The sequence below is a fragment of the Rhyacophila brunnea genome, unplaced genomic scaffold, assembly GCF_057557595.1.
Source record: "Rhyacophila brunnea isolate RB1 unplaced genomic scaffold, BYU_Rbru_1.0 scaffold_10, whole genome shotgun sequence".
Taxonomy (NCBI): domain Eukaryota; kingdom Metazoa; phylum Arthropoda; class Insecta; order Trichoptera; family Rhyacophilidae; genus Rhyacophila; species Rhyacophila brunnea.
Window position 1 is genome coordinate 37,571,002 of NW_028232752.1, and position 20,429 is coordinate 37,591,430.

Genomic DNA, 20,429 nt, shown 5'->3' on the forward strand with positions numbered 1-20,429 from the left:
ACTAGGTTTATAGGGGATAAACAACTCATAAATCAGTGGCATACGATTGAACGCGATGGCGATTGGTCAGCACTTCATGTGCGAACAATCGGTTTTCTTTGGGTAAGACGGTTAATTATGTGGTTATTGCCATTAGCTGCATTGTCAACATTTTGAAGAATGAGTAAGACCAAAAGCTTCTTCTTTTAAGATCCAGTCTCGAGTACCAAACATAGAAATCCGCCGCGACTGAGTAGTCGAGACAATACGTTAAAATTGGACAACTCTGATTACCATACGCGTTTGGAAAATGAAAAGGAACTTCCAGAGAGATTACATGCAGTTATTCAAAATCGGTTAATAATATACTAGCTGTCTGGAACTACCCTCTGTAGGAGTAAGCAAATATGGAGTGGTGTGTGACCTTCTATTTAGTAGTGAAAAATTATATTGGTATAGTGGAAACTTCTTCTTTCTAAAAACACTACACGCACGATAAATAAAGTCGAGTTCTAAATAAATCTATTGTAGGTAGTTGAATGAGTTTGTTGGGTACTTTTTCAAAATCTTTGGTTTTAAGATTCGTATCGATAATCAACACATTTACACATTTACATTTCATTTGTGTTGATTTTGTATCTTGGAGAATTGTCATATAAATGTTTTATCATACATTTACGACATACAATGTTATTATGCAGATGACATTAGATGCAGCATTTTTTTTTACCTCGTATAAAAATAACATTAGAATAATACATATTGAATATTAATACAATCGACCGAAGGTACTTGATGGAATTTGAATTCAAATTCTAATGGATTTAAGTTTTGTACTATTCTATTCGAGTCGTTTTTTGCGACCCGGGTTTCGCCTTTCGGCATCTTCAGACACTTTGTACACTCACCATAAGACCCCTTGAGTATAATATTTTTATTGTTTATTATTTAATAATTATCTATTATTAGGTTTTGACTATTTATTATACGCTTATCGAGTGTTTTGTTATTAATAAAGGGTTTTTTTACAAAATTTTATTGTGACCCTTGACATGATAGGTAGGTAATGGAGTTTTACCTACTTTATTGTATTGACTGGTTATATACGTTTGTGTTAATAGTATTCGTTGTCATTGTTTATTTGCCTTTTGGTGGGTGTACACAGTGCCTGAAGATGCTAAAAGGCAAAACCCGGGTCACAAAAAAAGACTCAAATGGAATAGTACAAAAATTAAATCCATATTGAATTTGGATTGGTTAAATATAGCTTTTATAAATTCGGAAAACAGCCAGAATAATTTTAATATCAACCAACAAATAGCCTACAGCCATTCCTTGTAATAAACAGTTAGGAAATTTCTTTGAAATATAACTAATATATACATAAAATCGTAGACCCAATAAAAAAATAATTTGTGTATATGTATTGGGGATAATAGTTCATAATTTAATACAATATAAAAACTATGATGATATGTGAGGTAAGCTGTTGCGGAATACTTGCTGCCACAATAGAGGCCGTGTGGTCTATATGGATTATCCCGTAACTAAGCTAACTTTTAGCTAATACACTAAGTTATTATAAAAACAATTCTAGAACTACTTAATATTCACTGAGTTATTTCACCTGGTTAACTAAGGAAATCAATATATTGAACTAACATTAATATAAACAAAAATAGCATAAGTATTAAGATACAATGTAATGCATATATTATATTCATTAGTCTATGCAATAATATTATGATTCTTGATAATTTATAAGTAACTTGGTTGAAAAAAAAAATTTACTTATTAAGTTTCATTGGTGTAACTTTGTATGTGTTTGAAGTGAAAATTTTCCTACGGTCGACTGCAATTCGCCGCGATACGAATCTACGAATCTGGAAATGTATGAATTCATTAATAAACGTACGGTATTATCGCACAATAAAATTGTTCTCCGTCTGGATCAATTCATTTATAATAAAAAAGTAATTATAGTTCATTCATTATTAACATGCCACCATATCGACTGTAGAAAGGGAAAATGAATTAACTCTCAGTTTTTTTTCCGAATAGGTTTTATTGGATAATGACATTGAATACGACTAAATATACGCTATGTCCAAAGAATGATAACTACAATGCCGAATAATTTTCGACATTGAGCATATTTTTTTTTTTTAAAAGTAAGTGAAATTGGAAAAAAATATTAACTATCATTTTTATTGGTTTTTTTTTATAACGGTTTCATGCCTCCTGTAAAATTTGATTTGTGTGGGTTAAGTCCTTTTTCTTTTTAACAGTCGATATTATGTTTGAATCCAGAGCAATCCTTTCATTGAGTTCTCTCTTTTTCCACACTAGAATAGGCAGCACAATATAACTATCAATCAATGTAAAAATATGAGATGTCTAAAATATTATAGAGTCCAAAAAGTACATGATAATTTTGATACGACTGGAGCATTTTGTAAAACAATGTGTAACAAACAGAAAATTAATAACTTCATACCTACTATCATTTTTATGATTATATAAGCAATTGCATTTATTTATTATATTATACGACACGATTAGTACCACCAAGGTAATTAATATCTGTAAAAAGTTCCTTCTAATTGCTATTTCGGTTACTCACCTGAGCGGTACTCATATGTCGGCCAACCGACTACCAATTTATACCACTATCCACACGGCAAACGGTCCCCAAGGACCTTAAGTATCAAAACCAAAACCAGGGTACAGAAAGTAATATAGTATTAAAATATACTTATTGTGTATATGTAATTAAAGAATAACTCGGTATCATTCTCTTTTACTGTATAATATTGAAATTTGTAGCCTACCCAAAGGTATCACATACAATCGACGATTACTATATTTCATGAGAATTTCTGTACAATTCCTAAATATTACATGTAAATACGTATGTATTATATAGCTACCTAATTATTTATACCATATTCTTAGGCGTATATGACGCCGCTCTCGTCTCCGCGCACCGTGTCGAAGAGGCAGTATAAGTAATTAAAATAATTACAACTGTCACATTGGCATATATATATATGATAAATCTGCAAATTGAGTTTGTCAAATAATATGTTATTACTTAGCTGTGCATACAAGAATGAAGAGGAAGTTCAAAATATATAGGGATTTAATTTACAGTTTTTGAAATAATATTATACATACATACATTATATTCTTTTATAATATATATTATAGGTACCACAACAGCCCATTATACCCAAGGACAGTTGTATAGTGAAACAGTAGTGTAGTTATAGATCTACCATCATAAATTGGCATTTCAGCGAGGGCGCTAGTATGACATTGAGAATGTTGCCATAACTAACAAAAAATGGTAATTTATAATTTTTTATTGGTAGTAGATTTCTGTACAAATATTATTAAAATAAAAAATTAACACAATCAAAATAAAAACGTGTTACTTTTTTTATAACCACGAGGAAGAAATGCATAGTTGGAAAAATCAGAAATTGGAAAATATAAAGTAGTATTGTGTATATTTTAGTCATGGAAAAAAATATAATAAAAAAAACGAAAATAAATTAAACTCCAAAGACAGTTAAATAGTATCAACATAAATGGAATTTTAAATGAAACACGATAACTATAAATTACACAAACAATGTAGAAATTATATAACTACTATAATGTTTCAATTCCAGATAGACTATCATCGGATTCTGAGTCACTCTCAGGACCATTTACGGTAAAAATAAAACCAGTCGAGGTCATATTATGGAATTCAAACTTGTAAATGTCAGTTTAATTAATACACTAAATTTCTTTATAAATCCGTTTACATACACAAATAATAAGTAAGTATTCATTTATATTGCTATCCGACATAGATTTTTATTTATATCATAACTTTGAATAAAACTAAAAAAACCAAGAAATTACTTGCGTTGTAATATAAATGCAACTTGGTAACACTGAAAATAAATCTTCAACTGTCATGGCGACTGGCCGTTGTATTCCATTATCGATATAAATAATCAATTCTTTTTGTCCTTTTTCATCATCGCAGAATTGCCATACTTTTAAAATGATGTCTCTGGCATTCCCACGAACTGTTTTAGAACTACTTGCCATTATGCACTATACTTATTTCTTCTGTATTTTCAATAACACAATATATATCCCGAATTCTGCACGCTGACGTTTCAAAATGTAAACATTTGACTCAGTCTGGAATAAATTTGACATAAAGCCCAATCAGTAAACACTACTTACTGCGAAGTTATTTTCGGCTTGCGCTTCGTCTGCGGAGAAATAATTCGTTGTTGATTATAATAAAATATAGCTTACTTTAAATACTTACCAAATAATTGGTGCTAAGAAGCTATCGAATAATGTCAAATATTGAAAGGTCACATTCGTTTATTAATAATCTAAAATGCTCTTTATGTTTTCAAATGTACAAACAATAAAAATCTTGCGAGCAAGAAAAACAGCGTACCTACCTAAATTAGCAACAAACACTCATTCGATTATAAAATACTATATCAAATATAAAATTATGTATTAGGTACATTCCTTATTAAAAAGGAAAAAGCCTTTTTTACTTGTTGATCTCTTTTTTTAATAGGTCGGTATATTTTATTTATCAACACTAAATATAATGTGTTTTTGATATTTTGACGCCATGAGAGCTAAATAAACGTAAGCGCAATCCATAATTCGAGAAACATGTTGTAAAATTAAATGGCATTTGTGACAAATTTATCCTCGATAGACAATTTTAGTTTCAAATTCGACCGGCTGCCAACTTACGATGGTAGATCATAGTCATGAAAGTGAAATAATCACAAACACCCGAAAATCACATAAATATATGGTTTGTGACCTCCGCGGGAATCGAACCCGGAGCCCCAGGATGCAAGGCACATCGGACTACGAGGGCCGCCGAGATGTATAATAATTATTAATGCAAACTCTTAATTTTTATTTTGAGAACAGCTGAAACGACGTCTCATCAATGGTTATAAAAGATGGCTTATTAAAATTATTGCGTGTAGAATAATATAAGTACTGGGTTTGGAAACAAAGTTTTGTTATTTTTCCCACATATTTTAATGTAGGTACTTATTGATTTTGACAGTTTTTTCTAAATATAACCCCACCACCTATAACTAAAGTAAAATACCTAAACAGTGAACGTTGTGTCTTGATCTGAACATCATGTTAGAATGGAGATGGTGTTTCGCCCCCTGTACACGACAGTGAGGTGTCATTTTTAAAACATCAATAACTCAACAAGTTTAGGTATGAAAAGTTTTGCAGTTAAACCAATGTAATGGAAACCACATATCATTTAATAATATTTAATTCGTTTCCGAAGTTGTTTCGTTCTATATTCATCTCAAATGAAGTTTTGTTACTTTTACACGACATGTGTCTCGTTTTCATTGTAAACTTTATCATATGCGAGTGCCGAGTACGCAAGATGTATGCTGCATCGTAGGCCAGACTGTCCGATTCTGGTTAACTGGCAAGCCAAAGCTTCGGTGGTTGAGCGGCTGAATCAGAAACCTGGCGAAGCTTATCATAAGCGGAGATGACATAAATTATAGCATGAGGCTAGGACCCGCCCTGGGCGGTTAAGTTACCATGATAGTGTAATGATGATTATTATTCAGTAGAGGGGTGTTGATGCCAATTATACACTATTTGTTGTTGTCAATATGTCAATATATATATATATATATATATGTGTCAATAATGAATAATAATATTACTTATTATTATAAATGCGTTCGTATGCGAACCGCCTAATTATAACAAACAGATTGAGTCTATGACGCTAATCTGGTGCGCACTAATTTATCTCTAAATGCCGGAAAAGCATCCCCCTGCTTAGTTTGAGCTACTTGCGTCGATGATGGAGCCTAATTAAAATTAATGAGTTACTTACCCTTTGTTGGCTACAATGAGAGGACAGGTCGTTTCCCTCGCGGAGGTATTAAAACTAATATAACTGCCTGTACCTAGACACAAACCTACTCGAAAATATAATACTGTAATAATATATATTCAAATTGAATTACGTACCCAGATACTTGTTATTTCATAATTATTTGCTAGATATTGGGCAAGACGAATAAAACTATTTTAGAAATTTTATTTTGAAAACAAATACGAATGGTTCCGATTGGCAATCGAATAAAGACCTAAAATAAGTTTTAAGTAAAACAAAAAAGAAGACCAATGATTGTTATGTTTAATAATAAATATAAACATGAAAATTCCAATAGATTTAAGTTTTGTACTATTCCATTTGAATCGTTTTTTGCGAACCGGGTCTCGCCTTTCGTCATCTTCAGGCACTATGTATGTACACTCAAGGCAAATATACACTTTATACATATTTGCCTTTTGCGCTCGGTCCCTGATAACAAAAAAACACAGAAATAGCGGTGTTACCAAAGATAGGTACTGAATCTTTTTTCAGATGGGTCTTCAGTTTCTATATAAAATCCACGGAAGCAAGTTTCAGTTTGACGTAATTTCCATTTTTGTGTGGAAGAAAAAATAAGACGGTAGAAAACATCAAGAGTTTGTATGAAAACTAGATTTCCCCTAATTTGCTTCAATTTCATTCTCTAGAAGAATAATTAATTACTTACTACAATATCTTTGGTTGCTACTTAAATTTAGACAAAAACAGACCAAAATATTGAAATATACCTAACATCTAGTAACTACACAAATTGAAGAATGAACCATTATTTTACAGATAAGTAGCATGTTAGATACTATACATAAATACGGGGTCGATAAAATAATCTTACCTTGATTTCAAAGCGACAGATGAAATGTGTTTGTTCAGCAAAATGATACTATGTTCGGAAAATAATGTGCCTTACCGAACAAACTTCAGTATATGATGCGTATTTGACCGATAATTTATGAATAATAATCTAACGAGGTCTGGGGAGAATAAAGGAGACTTAAAGTAAGATAATATAACGAACAATGCAAGAGATTTCAAGAATGTCTACAACTGGAGACAAACAGTAGAGGTATAATGAAACCAAAATTATTTTTAAGCGTATACTTGATCTTTTTAAATAAAATATGGATTCATTGTATTAACTGACAATAATTTGTGGTGGAAATGCATTGTATTATTAATTTAATATAACGCAATTTTTATCACATCTTCTTCCACTTTTATTTAATATCTGGACCGGTTTCGTCCGCCTCAGAGGGACATTTTCAATGAAAGTTTCACTTATTTACATAACAATATTGTTTTTACCACATTTAAAACATATTTCTATAAAATAAATCCTGAAAAAAATTGGACCGGGCGGGATTTGTCTAGGTGAGTATTATGATCCATCTATCTACAATTAATACTATCTGAGGTAAACAATGGTGTTTTAATAATATGTTTTTGATGCGATTACCATTGAATTTAGGCAATTTATGTAGACCTACATAGGAAATGATAAATCAACTAATAAATAAGTCAGCTTGAATAAGAAAGGAAAATAAACAATTCTATGATAATTGAGAAATAAAAGAGATAAAAAGTGTAAAAAAAAGAAATAAATTTAACGGAAACATTAAAAAGGTTAGGCGGGGTGAAAGTTTCCGCTGTTCGAATGGCATTATCCTGAAGATATCATCGACAGACATCACTCTTGCGGAGATAGCATCAGACTGACAGTCGTCATTCCGCCCCGCCACCCTCCAGGCCACGGCCCTCCCCCCGACGGGCGGCAGTCGCGCATCGGAAAAGTGCAAAGAGGAGAGCGAAAAAAAACGAAAAATCTTCGGAATTCCTTGCATTATCGAATTTTGTGGAGGCGACACCGCGGGCGGTGCAGGGCGCCGGCGCCCGACTCCCCACCCCTCTGGCCGCCCTCTACAATTCCGCCCTTCCCCGATCTCGCAGCGCCGTCAGTGGCCGCTCGTCTGCCGAGCCGACCCTACGCGAAGCGGGATGACAAGCCCTTAACGAACCGATCTCCGGATATTGTTTACACGTATTTCGTTACAACTACCCCGCGGGAATGTCGGTCGAATCTGTCAATTCAAGCACGACCTCGATACCCCGGGACCACAAGCAATAACAAATAAACAAAAAAAACAGTAATAAATATATTATATTAAAAAAAAACTTAACATATCCAATGAATTTGTTTACGTATTCTGTGAGAGTTGAGAGAGTGCGAAGTAATTTAATGAGCGGGTAATAGGGTCGGTTGCAATTCGAATTCGCGAGGATTGTTCGGCTCGCGAGCGTGAAATGCAAAATTTCCGGAGTCGTTAGCGAGGACGCGCGAGTACCTGCCGGCTCCGAGCGAAGACGTAGATAAAGTTAAAAGACAGCGAGAGTGGGGTAATCAGCGACTAACCAGGTGTCGGCTTAACGAGACGAGAGGAAAGCAGCTCGGACGGAACGGTGCGACATCAAAAGATTGTGCGTGCCAAATTAAAAGTGATTTTTGTTGTTCAAATATTTGCGCAGCAAAATGTTGGAAGGTACTAATTACAACAAAAAATCCTTTGACTTAATTATATCGTGTCATTAAATTTGTTAAAATGGGAAGAAAATAAGAATCCTCACCACATGCAGTAAAAGACAGTCGAGATGGACTGTCAAGAGTATTTAAATTATGTGCAACAATTGTTTTTTAATAAAATAGATATTTTTATAAATGTGGATTATTAAAGCTGATAAAAGATTCTGGGAATATTTTAGTTTAACTTTACGATAGTTTCGTGATGAACATAGTAGTGGAGCGGACGATCATGCAAAGCCTGTTTGCAGTCCGCTCGAGTCTAAAATCGCGAACGAAGATTATGATGTGATCGACCAGCCAAGGAAAAGATGGTATCCTCTCTGTCGGCGGCGTGTCTGTGCGCCGCGATCTTCCTCGGCATGTGCTCGGCCACCAGTCGCCCTTGCCCCGCGCCTTGCGCCTGCTCGGACATCGCCGTAGCCTGCCAGGGCTGCCCGACCGACTATCTGACAGTGGCCAATGACACCGAGCATCTGTACATCCGCGGCTGCAGGGACATTGAATACCTTCTGAGACTACGGCGTCATCGAGAGGACAGCGGGTTCTCCGATCGCTTCTCCATACGCAAGCTTGAGATCAGGGACAGCCTAATTGACACGGTGCCCGAGACATACCTAAACGATGACTATAGCATCCAAACTCTTATACTGACTAATAATTCTATAGCTAAGATAGATTCTGGACTAAAAGCGAGTAACTTGACATATCTTGACTTATCGCGGAATAATCTGAGCCATGTTGGAAACGGAATCTTTCGCTCGATGAACTATCTTCAATATCTGGACTTGAGCGCTAATGGAATAATTGAAGTGTCATCAGAGTGTTTTTCTGGTCTTGGAGAACTGTTGCATTTGGATTTATCGGTAAATAATTTGACACGTTTAGGAGACGGTGTTTTTCTACCTCTGTCATCATTGCAAAGATTAAATCTGAGTTCTAACAGATTAGAAGCGTTATCAGAGAGATCGTTTAGCAGTCTTCTTCCGTTACAACAGTTAGACGTATCGTACAATCGGCTGACAAGTGTTGCTCCAGGCGCGTTACAGTTTTTACCGAATCTCGCGCGGTTATTACTCGCAGATAACCCACACCTGAAGCCGGATGCGCAGATTTTTGTCGGCACGGGGCGCAGATTACGACAGGTGGATGCATCGCGTACCGGATTATCTCAAGTACCGGAGGCTCTAACGCACTCGGTGAGGTATTTGACACTAGCGGGAAACCGAATAGCGACTGTAAGATGCGGTGACCTTGACAGTTATCCTCTTCTCCGCATGCTCGATTTTGCTAATAATATAATCGGAGACATTGAAGACGACGCCCTGGGAAGGCTAGAAATGCTGACTCAATTATACCTGAACAGGAACGCATTACGAACACCCCCAAGAATGCTACCTGATAAATTAACATACTTGTCGTTAGACAGTAATTTAATAGGAAATTTGACTACAGTTGATTTTGCCGCTCTGTCATCACTACAGACTTTAATCCTTTCAAATAATTTGATATCTTACATACAAGAAAATGTTTTCATTCAATTGACTTCTTTGGAAATATTAGATCTATCAAATAACCCGTTGAAAGCATTGACTCCGAATACATTCAGCGGTCCGATATCTCTGAAAGACTTGCGAATAGCTTTCGTCGATATTTCACCTCCCGCAAGAGACATTTCGTTTCCCGTTCCCTATCCGGAGGGAATAGAAAACCTCTACTTAGAATTCAGCCCCGGTCTTGCGAGAGAGTTGATGGCTGATACCGCAGCGTTGGCGGCTATGACACGACTGCAGCACCTGGACATGCGGTACTCGAATATCACCAATATAAGGTCTGACCTCTTGCACTTTTTACCGCAATTGAAAATACTGAAACTTGAAGGTAATAAGCTGAACTGCAGTGACTTAAACTGGCTAGCTGAATGGATGAGAGAGAATTTGACGAATGACTATAGTCAAGTGAAATGTTTTACACCACCTATTTTATCAGGACATACTGTAATTAGTTTGCCGATATTAAAAAGTAAAAACATTTCTAAAAATATACATATTTTATATGGAAATATATCAAAATTACTTAACTCATCCGAAGAAAATAAAAGTGAAAATGGTAAAAAGACGATAAATTTAACTGGAATAAAAACTAACGATCGACCCGATATACATTCTGTTATTATGAAATCAGAAAACAATAATTTATTTTATAATGGAATTCAGACTAAATTTGAATCGATCGATACAGACAATGATAAATTGAACTTTGATAAAAATATAAATAACAATTCATATTTATCACACAATACAATAAAAAGTAATTCGAGCAATCAGAAAATATATACTATTTCCGAGAAAAATTTTAAGCAATTCAGCAAGGAAAATATGCCAAATAATTCAAAAATAATAAGCGATATTTTAGACGCGCATAGTCATTTAAATTCGAGAATTCTCAAGGATATCGAGTCTTTCAATAATATTGGCACATCCGAATCGAACATGGGAGAAATCGAAAATGAAAAACCAATTGTCAATAACCACGGGAAACTTGAGAAAACCGGTATACAAATAAATACCCCGGCGATGTATGCGGGCAGAAGTAAACTTATGGAAATATTTTCAGAAATGTCGCGAACGCCGATCGCTATTCAAAATGGAACGAGCGCAAAACAAAAAATGAATTTGACGACAGAAGAGAGTGTTTCACTGTGTAGCTCTTCCGGAAATTCAAATGGCACGGAAAACAAAACAAAATGCTCGCAACATCCGGCAATAGCGCCGATGCCGTCTGAGACGCGCGAGAATAAAAATACCAAACCGGAGAGTTTTATGTATCGGAAAAATGGAAACGATAAGTCAAACTCGAATGTAAAGTCTAAGAAATCCACCGGAGAACCTCTGCGCTATATATCAAACTCTACTGTTTTGTACGATGGCAATTACCGCTTAGAAATGGTCGCAGCCGAAATTACGAATCACACGACTAAGGGTGTTTCGGAAGTGGAATCAACACAATTGCGCGATTCAGCAAGCATACTAAAAGGCGTGGCTGTTCAGGAAACTCACTCGTATGTCAAAGAAGAAGCCTTAGTGCCCCTCTCTACCGATACTAAGAAAACAGTAAACAAAGCAATAGAATTGGAAGAAGCGCGGGCGGAGATAAGAGCGAGAATAGAAAATGGTAGTTCGAGCATCCTCTACGAAGGCAAACACAAAGAAGAGGCTTCGAGAAAAACTCAAAAAAGAGTCAATAATAAAAAGACTGGATTAGAAGAATCGCGAACAGTATTTAAAATCGTAACAGAAAACGACCCAACTAGCAACAAAGAGAACACCCAAGCGAAAGCGTTACCAAATAAAGACCGGAAGTCGGTCAATAAAGAAAAAGGATTAGTCGATATCAGACCTGAGATGAGAATAGGCAACGAAGCAAATTCGAGTAGGATATCTGAAACCAGTAAACCTAAAACCGCAATATTTGAAGACGTATCGGAGAGTCTAACTTCAGGTAATTTTGAAGAACGACAAGGAGAAAATGCTTCCGAGTACCAGACTTCAAGATTCCGAGCAGAAGGAAGCAGCGGGCCAAGTTTAGGGGCCCTTCTTGCCGTGAGTGGAGCAGTTTGCGCGGCTGTGGCAGGTGCCTGCCTCGTCCGCCGCCGGCCTAGGCCCAGCCCCAGTAGTGGTGCACCAGACATGATGGAAGTGCCGACAATCAGCGCCGTAGGCGAGCTCTGGTGACATTTAAGAACGGGGGAACACGTGGCTGACATCGAGTATGACTCCCTCACATAACAATAATGTAAGTATTTTTTTATAATTTATTTAGTAGTACATAGCTAAATACTATGTTCTCTATTTAAACACTCTTTTCAGTTGGAACCAAGTATATTTAATTTTATATAAATTAAAATAAGCTACCTAATTATATTAAGCATAATCTTTCTGTCGTAATCTTTTATAATATTTTATGTGTGTACTATAGCTACCTACACCATATTATATTACTAACGCACTGAAAATGTATTCAAATAATAATGTAATATTTATCTTTCTTTTCAAAAACAAGTTGAGAAACAGTAATATAAAGCAAGAAAATATGTTTGTTTTGATAAAGTGTATACAATGTTAACAATAAAATTATTCCTAAACATTGAGTATTGTTAAAAACGATCTGTTAAAATATCACATCTTTATTTTTTAAAGTTGGTTTATGTTAACATAATGATAAGTATTCATAAACTGCTTTTGATAAATTTGATGGTGTATTATTAATCTACGGTTATCAAAGTCAGGAATTTATGTTTTGAAATTTTAACTCGAGGGTATCTACAAGAGATAATCTCACTTTGAAAAGTTTGGTGTTATTGGAGCAAAATGGCAATATAAATTGTGTTTTTCAGTGTCGAGCCCTTCACAAATGCGCGCCGTTCGGGGAGCGCCTTCGCGCAAAATAATTCCCGAAAAATAAATGATGCGAAAACTGACAAAAGAAAAAAAAACTTTTTACGGTGATGGCCGAACAATGAACAATGTGATCAACCCACGCTCACTTTGAGACCGTGAATAGGTGTTAAAAATGTTGTGAATAAAATAATATAGAAAGATGTATATAAAAAAAAATATTATAGAAAATGAATGAAAGATTTGCTAATAATTATATTTTTTACAAGACGAAAATTTTTGTAGAATACTAGTTAAAATTATTTGTGTGATTTAATTTTTTTCGTTAATATTATTATTTTGTACAAAAAATGAATTTATTTTTTTTTCTCAGAAAGTATGTATGATGAATTATAAACAAAAAATGGTATTCAGTAAATGACAATAGGATTTATAAAAAAATAGTCTTGAAATTTGTGTTTTAAACAATATTGTATTGTATAGGAGTATTCTCATTCAAATCAAAACTACTTGGTCTTCCCAATTTCCCTACTATTAGAAATCACAGACTTTTCGGTGATAGCTAATCAAATAAAGCACAATACATAAGACGTAGTTTATTTTATATTCGTTCATTGGGAACTGATAAGAATAATAAAGTTATTGGAAAAAAATGTTTTGTAAATTAAATTAGCAGGGAATGATTTTATAAACTTTTTCTTGTAAAAATTGACTCGTTATATTGTGTAAATAAAATCATTTTCAGGGAACAAAGAACGGTTCCCTACAAATTGTAGCAATGATTAATAAATATATATTTATATGGAGATAAATGTATAATAATTACAAATTTGCCAAATAAAGTGTTAGATTTAAACTAATATAAAAATGTCTTTAAATACGAAACCTCCAAAAGTCCCTAAGCTTTTAACTTTAACGCTACGGTTTTTCACCTGAGCTTTAAAAGCGAGGGTATCTACCATAAATATTGGAGTTAAATACTTTCATACATTTTAGCCTGCTAATCGCCTTACATACCTTTAGCGTTCTAGAGATACTATTAGCTACGGTGGAAAACTGCGGCGCATAAAAGATGTTTTACACAATTACATTATATTATTATACTCATACCTTCATTCTATGCAGATTCCTCGCAATCTTAAGAAAGATGAACATAATTATATAAGTATAGATACAAATCAGCAGATTACAAAGTATATGTACTGCCTGCTGACATAATCAATAATTTCAACTCTGAAGATTAAAGGGGTGCAAGTGACTTATAAATATAAATTAATTAATTAATGGCAGTAGTTCAGCACATTCATAGTCATGCGTGAGAAAAGATTCACACATGTAACTAACTGCTTTGTAGATAAGTATGCATAACATATAACAAATACTCTCAGAAAAAGGGTTTGGCGAACACAAACTCTGATGTCGATTTACTCTATTTGGCCACATTTGCACTTAGATCCCTTCACTCCTCAGATCCTCAAAAAATTACATATAATAACTGGATCCAAGTAACGAGTACCTTAGTTCACTGACATTCATAGGTACTTGTTTTACCTGAAAAGAATTCGCACCATTATGGTCGCTAGTTGGCGTAAACGCGTATCTTAAAATGAGCGTTAAAATGAACGTTGACTTTTTAGCTACATAATTTTTAATGACCATAGAAATAGTGGTTTCTTACGATCATTTTACTATTAAAAACACGTTTTCAATAAGACACGATTGCCTGGATTCATTTATTATGACCACTGATATAGCTGTACTTGTCAGCTACACTTAAAGTCTAGGTTATATACAATAATAAATGTTATTGAGTTTATTTATAATAAAATCAATATATTACGAGGGCTGTCCAAGAATTAAAGACCTTTATTATTTTAAAAATCAGGAAAAAAATATTTTTCCAAAAAAATTGTACGATATTTGACGTAGTCCCCGTTACGATCGATGCACTTGGTGAGCCGTGGTACTAGATTTTCGATTCCCTAGTAGAACTCCGGCCCCGCTGACCTCAAAAATGTTCTCATCTCTTCATCCACGTCCTCGTCGGTCGTTTTCCGGCCAAATGTTGCTTTGGGTGAAGAAAATAACTCGGCGCCAGGTCGGGCTTATGAGCAGGATGACGGAGGACATCCCATTTGAATGAGTCCAAAAGCTACAAAAAGACCTAAGCGCTTTTCACACGATTTTGTTTGTGAGTTTCCGTCAGCATTTTGGGCACCCAACGAGCACACCTTTGCATACCTCAATTTTCTCCTCAAAATCGTTTGTATGGTAGACTTACTGACGTCTGGGATCAAAATTGCGAGCTCGCGGACTGTCAGACGGCGATCGTCACGAACTTTATCATTGATTTTCTTCAACAAAACGTCACCAGTTCAGGACTTCCTTCCTCTCCCCTCCACATCATGAATACTCGTTCTACCACTCAAAAAGTCTATACACCACTTCCTGACATTCCGCTGGTTCATCACATTACCATAATTTGATGTGAGACGACGGTGGATTTCAACAGTGTGGACTACCCCCTGGTCGAGAAACCGAATGATTGAACGCACCTCGCATTTGGCAGGATTCGACAGCGGAGCGTCCATCTCAAACAGACGTAAAGGTCATACTGAAGCAGCTACCGAGCCGGCTCACCACTCGCTCTGGAGAGGAAAGTCTACGCTACACGCCAGTGCTGCCATCTTTTGAGAAATAACATCCGCGTCGCCAAAAATGAATAAAGGTCTTTAATTCTTGGACAACCCTCGTATATGCCTACACAATTTAATCAATCATAAAAATATAATATACCTACCTCAGATATTACATAGTAAAATGATAATATAAATTATATTTAGTTCTGAGCCATTATCGAGACTACAACAATAAACCGTTCGCCCATTCATTTATTACCTATCCTGTTATTATTTTCTGTGAATATATCAAAATCTCATTATCCATATTTCGCCTTTATTAAATTGATTATAAATTTTCATATTAATATTACAGTCAAGTGGTCATATTTGATAATTTTCTTCGCCTAATGAGTTTGATTTTATTATTTATAATAGGAAGGCACGTATTCACTGAAACCATATTAAATAACATTTACGAAACTATACCTATTGTTTAAAATTGATATGGTTTCCATTTTTCAAATCTTCATTGTTTTAACATTTTTTTTTTAATCTGAAAAATACCGATTTTTATAAAAATAAAATGATTATAACTTGATTTTATTTTTATTTATATCAAATCTAAAGATATAAATCATCTATAGATATAAATAAAAAGATTTCAAGTTACATTCATTCATGTTTTATGGAAAAACTGATGTATTTAAAATTGAAACAAGATACTTACTCTAAACTATATTTTTTTTAAATCGTTTTGTTGTCTTCTAAAGAACATATCAAACTACTACAAAAAATATGTTGTAGGTATCTACCTACTAAGAAAAAAGTCTTTTTTTTTCTAAATTATGTTTATTTTTAGAGTTAAATTATTTTAATGTTTTTATTATTGTTTTTTATTAAATTTATGTTTTCAAATTGCTGCGCAGATGCATTACGATCACCGTTAAATGAGTCGCTTAGAATCATAACTCACATATTGCAATTTTGTCGTTTTTTAGTTAAATATGCCAAGTGATTCTAAATGAAGTATTCTATATACCGAAAAATAGTTGAGTATTAAAAGTCAATTTAAACCATGTGAAAAAAGTTGTCAAAGTTCATTGTTGGTGTAATATGTCGTATATTTCAAAGAATAGAGTTTTGTCACCAACGCCTTCCTAACCAATCGGGGAGCTCTATTTCTCATAGTATGCTGTATGTCTGCAACGTTAGGAGTATTAGGTATATATATTAAAAAAAAAAAAAAAAGTTATTCGACTCTCTCACTCATTAATATTCTAGTGAGTTCAATACTGTTCTTCTAATTACAAAAAATAGTGCTCTGTTGGTTTTTAGCGATTATCTCAAAACTTGATTTTTGGAATATGTGAGTTATGATTCTAAGCGACTCAAATGTAAGAGTTTATTTTTTATTTTTGTAGTCTTAATAATGTTGTTTGGATTAAAATAGATATTTACTAATAACATAGTCTGTAGGTATATTTTAATACTTATAATTTATATTATCATTTTATAAAATGAAATTCGATCAATTAAATTCTAATTAATTTGCAAAATGGCCATTGTAAAAGATTACGATATTAAAATATTTTCTCATGTCATAGGCAGACAATTGAGTTAGTTTGGGTTTATAGGACTTATAAAGTTTATGGATATATTATGGAGACGTGGTATCTTATATGTTACCTAATCATTAGTATAAAAGTACCTACATAAAACAAATTGTCTTTTTAACAACTTTTTGAAAATATAATTTAAATTATGGAACAAAACAAACTCAAAAGTATTATTAATTATTATAGAATTATGAAATATTAACAATCAAAGTATAGATATACCTATTACGATTGTGAACTACCAATATATTGCATTGTTTTATGAAACGACGTATTTCATGCTACCTAGTGACGGGTGCATCGTGTTCCAAAAGATCATAAACTATGTATGGCCGAAAGATTAAAAATATATGCTGGCGTCAATCTCATAAGCACCGAATATACATAAAAATGAGAAGGTTTTTTTCTTCTTCGTGTAAAATATATTTTTATGAAGATATTAGCAGTTCATGGTCGTATATTGAATTATGATTCATTATCTATTGCACCTAATAATCGATTTAGAGTATTGACAATCAAAGTTTATTACCGCCCCGGAATTATATTTAAATACATCGTCAATTAAGGGGGGACATGCTCGTCGAAGGTCAAAATTGAGTTTTTATTGTATATTCAAACCATGATCCTGGACACTCCTTAAATGTTGTAGATGATCTATTTATATAATTTTAAAGCCTTATTATCCTTTATAGTTATTTTAAACATTTGATGACTGCATAAAGTATTTTTGATACATAAAATAGTATTCTTTTAAACCTCTCGCTCTAATGTTTTAGAATATAGTCATATTTCGGTACATAACTGTGCAGTGGTGTTAAGATTTTTTACATTTATTAATTTTTAAACGCATTTATAAAACCATTAGTATAATTTATTACGAGATAATTTTTGTAAAATATTCACGATAAAAAAATATTTTGATAATCTCTGTGATCCCAAATTTGACAAGAATTAGGCATTTTATTATTCAAAAAATCGGCAAGATTAACACATTTGAAGATAAATCTAAAGATACTTATTATAAGCTATGTCTTTGACCATTCAAGTGCGATAAAAATCCTATGAATAATGATTGCTTTATAATAATTATTGACCTAAGAATAAGGTAGTGTTTTTTTGAAATACGCCATTTCTTTTGTCATTCCCTAGTAGTTAAGCTACAACATACGGCCGTAGCCATAAAATGACAAACTATAATTAAAGTAGGGAGTATAATTATGTTAACGCGCGTGTTTGAACATGTACTTAACCGAATTTTTTTTTATTTTTTTTTAAACGGTACATGTTCAAACACGCGCGTCAATATCATTTTACTCCCTACTTCAATTATAGTTTGTCAATTTATTGCTACGGCCGTATGATGTAGCCTAACCACTGGGGAATGACAAAAGAAATGGCGTATTTCAAAAAAACACCACCTTATTCTTAGGTCAATAATTATTATAAAGCAATCATTATTCATAAGATTTTTATCACACTTGAATGGTCAAAGACATAGCTTATAATAAATATCTTTAGAATCATCTTGAAATGTGTTAATCTTGCCGATTTTTTAAATAATAAAATGCCTAATTCTTGTCAAATTTGGGATCACAGAGATTATCAATATAATTTTTTATCGTGAATATTTTACAAAAATTATCTCGTAATAAATTATGCTAATGGTTTTATAAATGCGTTTAAAAATTAATAAATGTAAAAAATCTTAACACCACTGCACAGTTCTGTACCGAAATATGACTATATTCTAAAACATTAGAGCGAGAGGTTTAAAAGAATACTATTTTATGTAACAAAAATACTTCATGCAGTCATCAAATGTTTAAAATAATTATAAAGGATAATAAGGCTTCAAAATTATATAAATAGATCATCTACAACGTTTAAGGAGTGTCCAGGATCATGGTTTGAATATACAATAAAAACTCAATTTTGACCTTCGACGAGCATGTCCCCCCTTAATTTCGAATCAATCTACAATAAACGATGTGTCACAATATAATTGTGTAATGAATTAATATTATTTGTGAGGTGCCCACTAAACATTGATTGGTAATACACAATACACAGGTGCCTACTAGGTATATGAATAATTCGACAATTCAAGATGCAGGAATCCTGGAGACGAGACAGGTATACTAACTATCTCAAAAAAGCTTAAACAAAAACAGACATACGCAGATATGATTGATACAAATTAATAAATTATAATACTAATTATACAGATTTACATAAATACGCACAAGCGTTATTTGAATATATAAGCATTTATTGCACGCTCAACAAGTCAACTGGTGACAAAACTTTCTTATATATAGGATGGAGCCTAAAAGTATGAAAGTGATGGCCAAAAGGACCACTGGTACCAATGATTAGATTATTAGCTACAGGCCAATCTCGCAATTTATCAAACGGCCGAATTCAAACATAAAATGACGATGCCTTCTCAAAGTTCTGCGTGCCCGAATGATGCTTTTTATTAATAAAATTCTTTTACTCGTGAAACTATTCAGCTTAAAAATAGTACATTGAATCACATCTGCGTAAAAAGAAAATTATACATTTTGGGACAACAGAAGTTGGAAATACTTTTTCCTTTTCGAACTGTCCAAAAAGTTTATTACTACAGTAAATATGCCGTTCTTACAGATAATTACTCCATTAAAATTGAAGGCAATTACATATTTTTTTAAAGATAATAAACATTTTAGTATATTTAATAAAACACAAGTTAATTACAAGTTGATAATAAATAGTATCGATTGAGGGCACCTTTTTTTAATTTTAATTGTTTTTCAATCTAATTGATTTTAGTTGTGTACTTTACCATTTGTAAAACCCGAGTCCCAAAAAATAACTGATATAAATACAGAATTTAAATCAATAATAATTATTATAAGCGGTTTAATTTGAGTTCCCAACGGAAACAATTTATACATTAACATATATTTAATCATAATATATTTTATGATGTTTTATGATTTTTAATATCGGAATTTTAAAAACATGGTTATTTATAATTTATATCTTAGAACTACCGAACACAACAATAGTATTACAATTTAAATGCTTTATAGAGATAGGGGAAGAGCTACAATTATTGGCCACTTAAGGATTTTTTCAACTTTGTTAATTTTTTGTGGACAGATATCATTAGGAAGGTGAAATAAAAAAATATTATTTGTTAAATTGTTTATTTGTTTATAATAATCAATTATCAGAACATTTAAAAAACTATATTTTACATCATAAAAAAAATAATCAAAAAAA

At 33.1% G+C, this 20,429-nt stretch overlaps 2 protein-coding genes across 2 annotated transcripts in view; one reads left to right on the forward strand and one right to left on the reverse strand.

Moving 5' to 3' along the window:
• timeout (circadian regulator timeout) overlaps positions 1–20,429 on the reverse strand; it is a 569,744-nt gene that overhangs the window by 351,633 nt on the left and 197,682 nt on the right. The window lies entirely within an intron of this gene.
• 2mit (leucine-rich repeat-containing protein 2mit) lies at positions 8,837–13,054 on the forward strand. Its single transcript, XM_085955082.1, has 2 exons — positions 8,837–12,320; positions 12,922–13,054. Exon 1 carries the CDS (start codon positions 8,837–8,839, stop codon positions 12,257–12,259), a length of 3,423 nt encoding a protein of 1,140 aa, XP_085811208.1. The 3' UTR covers positions 12,260–12,320; positions 12,922–13,054.

What these genes read in the sequence shown, in the direction of transcription:
- 2mit (XM_085955082.1), top strand. Translation starts at nt 8,837, where the DNA reads ATGGTATCCTCTCTGTCGGCGGCGTGTCTGTGCGCCGCGATCTTCCTC.